This window comes from Callorhinchus milii, unplaced genomic scaffold, assembly GCF_018977255.1.
Source record: "Callorhinchus milii isolate IMCB2004 unplaced genomic scaffold, IMCB_Cmil_1.0 Scaffold17, whole genome shotgun sequence".
Classification (NCBI taxonomy): Eukaryota; Metazoa; Chordata; class Chondrichthyes; order Chimaeriformes; family Callorhinchidae; genus Callorhinchus; species Callorhinchus milii.
The window spans coordinates 11,640,072-11,646,100 of NW_024704758.1; the positions used below are offsets into that span (position 1 = coordinate 11,640,072).

Consider the following 6,029-nt stretch of genomic DNA (forward strand, 5'->3'; position numbering starts at 1 on the left):
GGGGGGACGACGACTTTGTTTTAAACAGTGATCCATAAAGGGTCTGTTTTGTTTCACAATAAAACATTGCCACTTTACGTGAACTGAATTGGACACTGACGTGAAAGTAAGTATTTCCACGACCCCAGAGCTTTACACTGGAACTTTGCTTTAGATTTCTCACCCGTGAGTGATTCGATACAACTTTCGTTCAAGTGGGTCGGAGGCGAAGGTGGGATGAACTCATCGATTGCTTTCGAGTCGGTGCTCGCCCTCGTTGACAGTTATAAGCCCCGAATGCCATTCATCCGCAAGCTCATATCTTTCCTTAAAACATCCAACAACTACACATGATGGATTCCCCACGTTGCCAATACTTATTGGCAGAGACTGCTCATTATTGATGTCCCAGAGCAGCAACCAGTTAATTTTACCAGACATGTCGTTTGGAAGTACCTAATAAATACTGACCCGAGGCTTGTTCAAAATATGCCAACACCCCCCCATCCCCACTCCCCCATAACCTGCCAGATTTCAACTATGGCTAGTCAGACGTGGCATTGCATTATGCTTGAAATAAAAATAAAAAAAATATATCCTGATTGAAAACAACGGGAGCAGGGATGCACCTCAGGAGGAGGAGGAAGAAGAAGGAGGAGAAGAAGAAGAAAAAAAAAACGTGGACCATCCTGATTAAATAACAATTAAAGTTTCAAGTCATTCCCTGGAAAGTCACTCGGATGCACAATTCCATTTAAAAAAAAAGGGGGGGCATTGCTGGAGCTATTTCCTTTTCGATGTTATAGTTGGAAAGCACAATGTCAGATGAATGACACCCCCCCCACCCCCTCCCCTCCCTCCACACACACACACACCACACACACCAGTGAGAAGTTTGTACTGTGTCTAAAGCTTAAGGATTCTGGCAGATGATGGATTTAAATTCAAGTGACACCGGAACTGTAAGATGTTTTCGTCTGGAAGAAACTCGTGGCTCAAGTTTTTTCCTTCTTCTTAAAACAGTGCAAGACTTTCCACTTCGATTTAAAGAAGTTGCAATCGCACGGATTTTTTTTTCTCTTTCTCTCTCTCTCTCTCTCTCTTCACCGTTCGTTCGACTGATGTTTCGGTTTGTTTTCGCGAGAGAGAGAGAGAGAGAGAGACAGACAAAAAAAAGTTAAAGTTCCCTACCGTGCTTTTTTTTTTGGGGGGGGGGACCCCACACCCCCAAAAAAAAAAACCACCACTCTCTTTTTCACAGGTCTTTGTTTGGTTTCTGTGCAGCGTTTTTTGGGGGATAAAAAAAGTGGGACTCACGTCGTATCCATCAATTCTGTGCTGAGAAAGTGAAATAAAAGTTTCTCTTTTTTTTCCCGGGGTGGTGGTGGGTGGGGGGGGGGGATGGGGGGTGAGGGGTGTGGGTGGGGTGGGTGATGGATAGGTGGGTGAAGGGTGTGGGCGGTGGTGGGTGATGGGGTGTGTGTGGGGTGGGTGAGAGGTGTGTGGGGTGGTGGGTGAGGGGTGGGGTAGTGGGTGATGGGGTGAGGGGGTGGTGGGGTGAGGGGGTGGGTGGGGTGGGTGGGTGATGGGGTGGTGGGGTAGGTGGGTGATGTGGTGGGTGATGGGGTGGTGGGGTGGGTGATGGGGTGAGGGGGTGGGTGGGGTGGTGGGTGATGGGGTGAGGGGATGGGTGGGGTGATGGGGTGAGGGGGTGGGTGATGGGGTGAGGGGGTGGGTGGGGTGGTGGGGTGAGGGGGTGGGTGATGGGGGTGAGGGGGTGGGTGGGGTGGTGGGTGATGGGGTGAGGGGGTGAGGGGGTGGTGGTGGTGCGTAAAAAAAAAAGATCACACGTCAGTCTCCACTGCTTTGAGATTCAACGAGTTGCGTTTGACGGCTTCTCTGCCGTTGCCTTTGACTCTCTGCTTCTCGCACAGAGATTCCTTCAGGCCCTCCTCCATCTCCAAGTACTCGGACTTGTTGCCCAGGGACGACGACGAGGACGAGGAGGAGGAGGAGGAGGAGGACGAGGACGACGAGGACGAGGGCCGCGGACCGCGGAACCTCCTGAGAAAGTTTGTCGGGAGGTACGGGCAGGTGGGGGTGGGCTGGGCGGCCTGAGACTGCTCCTCGCTGGACTCGGTCTCCCGGTGGTAGAAGTAGTTGAAGTTGGACACGATGACCGGCACCGGCAGCGCGATGGTCAGGACCCCCGCGATGGCGCACAGGGAGCCCACGATCTTGCCGCCCACCGTGATGGGCTTCATGTCCCCGTAGCCCACGGTGGTCATGGTGACCACCGCCCACCAGAAGGCGTCGGGGATGCTCTTGAACTGGGTCTTCGGGTCGTCGGCCTCGGCGAAGTAGACGGCGCTGGAGAAGAGGATGACCCCGATGAAGAGGAAGAAGATGAGCAGCCCCAGCTCCCGCATGCTGGCCCGCAGCGTGTGGCCCAGGATCTGCAGACCCTTCGAGTGCCGGGACAGCTTGAAGATGCGGAAGACCCGGACCAGGCGGATGATGCGGAGGATGGCGAAGGACATGGCCTGTTGTTGTTGTTGTTGCTGCTGCTGTTGCTGCTGACCGCCGCCCTGGGACTCGGCCAGGTCGGTGCCCAGGGTGATGAAGTAAGGCAAGATGGAGACCACGTCGATGGTGTTCATGATGTCCTTGAAGAAGCGGGCCTTGCTGGGGCAGGCGAAGAAGCGCACCAGCAGCTCGAAGGAGAACCACACGATGCAGACGGTCTCCACGATGAAGAAGGGGTCGCCGAACGGGGAGACCGCCCCCCCCGCCGCCGCCGCCGCCGCCGCTGGCGGGGAGGAGGAGGAAGAGGAGGAGGAGGTGGAGGAGGAGGAGGAGGACGAGGAGGAGGAGGAGGAGGAGGAGGGCGTCTGGGACCGGTTGCGGGAGGGACCGGCGGCCGGACCCGCCAAGAAGGGGTCCCGCTCGTCCCGGAACTCGGGCAGGGTCTCCAGGCAGAAGATGACGATGGAGATGAGGATGACCAGCACCGAGACGATGGCGATGCCCCGGGCCGGGCTCGAGCTCTCGGGGTACTCGAACAGCAGCCAGACCTGGCGCTGGAACTCCCCGGCGGGCAGCGCCCTCTCCCCACCGCCCCCCGCGTCCCGCGCGAAGCCCTCCTCCTCGCGGAACTTGAGCACGGCCTCGCCCCCCAGCTCGTAGAACTTGACCTCCTCCGAGAAGATGTCCAGCGGCACGTTGACCGGCCGCTTCAGCCGACCCCGCGACTGGTAGTAGTACAGGATGGCGTCGAAGCTCGGACGGTTCCGGTCGAAGAAGTACTCGTTCCGCAGGGGGTCGAAGTAGCGCAGCCGCTTGTCCGGGTCCCCGAGCAGCGTGTCCGGGAAGCGGCTGAGGGTCTGCATCTGGGTCTCGAACCTCAGGCCCGACACGTTGATGACCACCCGCTCGCGGCACTCGAACGCGCTGCACACCGACCCCGACCCCGACCCCGACCCCGAGCCCCCGCCGCTCCGCTCCGAGCTGCCGCCCGGGCTCCAGCCGTAACCGTAGGGGTCCCCAGGAAGCACTTGTTGTTGCTGTTGCTGTTGTTGTTGCTGTTGCGGTGGTGGCGGCGGTTGTTGTTGTTGTTGTTGTTGTTGTTGGCCCGGACCAGCCATGTCCTCTCCGGCCCCCGCGTCCACCTCCATGTCGTGTGGGCGGCGGCGGCGGCGGTGCTGTCGGTGCTGCTGCTGCTGCCGCCGGTGATGGTGATGGTAGTAATAGTAGGAGTCCTCCTCCTCCTCCTCCTCCTCCTCTTCTCCTTCTCCTTCTTCTCCACCCTCGTCCATCCCATCCCCTCCCTCCCCCTCCTCCTCCTCCTCCTCCTCTTCCACTTCTCCTTCCCCCTTCCACCCCCCCACCCCCACCCCCACCCCCACCTCCTCCTCCTCCTCTGTCCCGGTGAGAGCGCAGCAGGAGCCGCGACCCACCTCCTCCTCCACCACCACCGCCGCCGCCGCCACCGCCACCGCCCGCCTGTTGCTGCTGCTGTTGCTGCTGATGATGATGGTGGTGCTGATGGTGATGATGGTGGTGGTGGTGCTGCCTGTGCTGATTGGCGTCGGAGCGGGTCCCGGCGTTGCCATGGCGATCGCTCCTCCTCTCCCCTCCTCCTCCTCCTCCTCCTCCTCCCCCTCCGCCACCACCACCACCACCACCACCGGCTTCGCTGCTGTTGCTGTTGCTGTTGGCGGCGGCGGCGGCGGCGGCTGAAGCGGCGGCGGCCACTGCCCGGGAGTTGGCGATGCGCTCCCTCCTCTGGGCGTAACCGTAAGGCATGTGGCTGCTGCACCCACCGCTGTCCACGCTCACCATGGCAGCCTCCATCTTTACGCACTGATGGAGCCACCCTTTTATTATTGCCCCCCCCCCCCCCTTTTTTTTTTTCCTTTCTGGCTCGCTTTTATATATATATTTATATATATATTTATTTAGATGTATAAATTATATATGTATATATGTGTGTGTGTGTGTGTATATATAGTCCCACTTTAGGGGGGGTCTCCAAACACAACCCCCCCCCCCCTCACCACCACCACCACTACCACCACCACACTTTCTCCCCACTTTCCTCTCCTTACCCTTTCTTGCTTCCAGACCTCTTTTATTTAGAGACTCCAGACTCTCTCTCTCTCTCCCTCTATGTATATATAATCCCACTTTTAGGGGGTCTCCAAACACAACCACTTCTTCTGCTCCCTCCCTCCCTCCCCTCCACCCCCCCCTTCCCCTCTCCCACCCACCTTTTCCTTTCCTTACCTATACCCTTAATCTACCCCCCCCCCCCCACCCCCACCCCACTTCACCTCCAAATGCAAATGAAAGGCAGCTCAGCAATTCCTGGGGCGCTCCATTCGTATCCAGCTCTGCAAGTGTATATCTAAAAAGAGAACCATAACTTGCAATGAACCTTTAGATCCCACCCACACCCCCTCCCCCCCCACCACCACCACCCCCTCCACCATCCTCCAAAAAAAAAAAGCATTGCACTGCACGGAAAAAAAAATGTCCATCGCCCACAGTAAATAACAAGAGCACATGAACATGAAATAAATAGCCTAAACAGCTCCAGGTTGACCATCGCCCTGAGCTGAGTGAGCTCCACCATGAACCCTGAGCAGAAATGCTGGGACAGGTGAACTGAACTGAACGCAACACCTGTGTCCAGGTGTCAGGTCTCTGACAACATCCATATCTATATGTAAAAGCAGCACCGTTGCTTTTCGTTTCGGGGAGCAAACCCCAGCATCCCTCCATTGAGGGAGGGGTGGGGGGTGGAGGGGTGGGGTGGGGTGGGGGGATGGAGGTCAGTTTCTGTCCAGGAGTGTAGTGAGTGTCCATTTATCACAGTTACTTATTGCAGGATATCGCAGCTCGGGTTTTGCATTTTGTTCTTCTTCTAACCTTCTCCCTCTCCCACCACCCACCCACCCACCCACCCACACGACACCTGCAGGTCCTGACCCACAACACAGTCAAAACCTGACCCCCCACCCCCCAAAAAAAAACTCTCATTAGCCTTGAGAAGCGCGCAACGTTGGGGAGGGTGGGGGTGATGGGAGGGGGGGGATCGGAACCTGCTTTGGCAACAAGGTTTTTTTTCCCCCCTGTTCCCGAAACGCCGAAGACTGGCTATGTCAAAGAAGAAGAAGAAGAAGAAGAGAAAAAAAAACCACCAGCAACAACTGCAATTGTGCGATTGCATGAAATCAGCGAGCAGGCATTTATTTCAAAGATTAAGCCATTCGTGTGGATTTCACCCCAAAACACAGCGGAGGGAGGGAGGTGGGGAGGTGGGGAGGGAGGGGAGGGGAGTTAATGCTGGTGCTTTATGTAAAATAAATGAAAATTGATGACATTGGGTGGCCTGTTTTAATGCACACCAAGGATTTCTGAATTCGAGATCTCCTACATCTATTTCTTGCTGCAGACTCCCTTTGTTTTCATTGCCAAACCCGAATCTTTACAACCAACCACACATGCACTTTCTTTTTTCTAAACGCACACACACACACACACACACA

General features: G+C 56.4%; 1 protein-coding gene across 1 annotated transcript; it reads right to left on the reverse strand.

Moving 5' to 3' along the window:
* Positions 1–1,784: 1,784 nt before the first annotated feature.
* On the reverse strand, positions 1,785–4,333 carry kcna4 (potassium voltage-gated channel, shaker-related subfamily, member 4). Its single transcript, XM_042341581.1, has 3 exons — positions 4,198–4,333; positions 2,906–3,548; positions 1,785–2,788 (listed from the first exon to the last, which is right to left on the reverse strand). Exons 1-3 carry the CDS (start codon positions 4,330–4,332, stop codon positions 1,824–1,826), a joined length of 1,743 nt encoding a protein of 580 aa, XP_042197515.1. The 5' UTR covers position 4,333; the 3' UTR covers positions 1,785–1,823.
* Between the last annotated feature and the right edge of the window lie 1,696 nt (positions 4,334–6,029).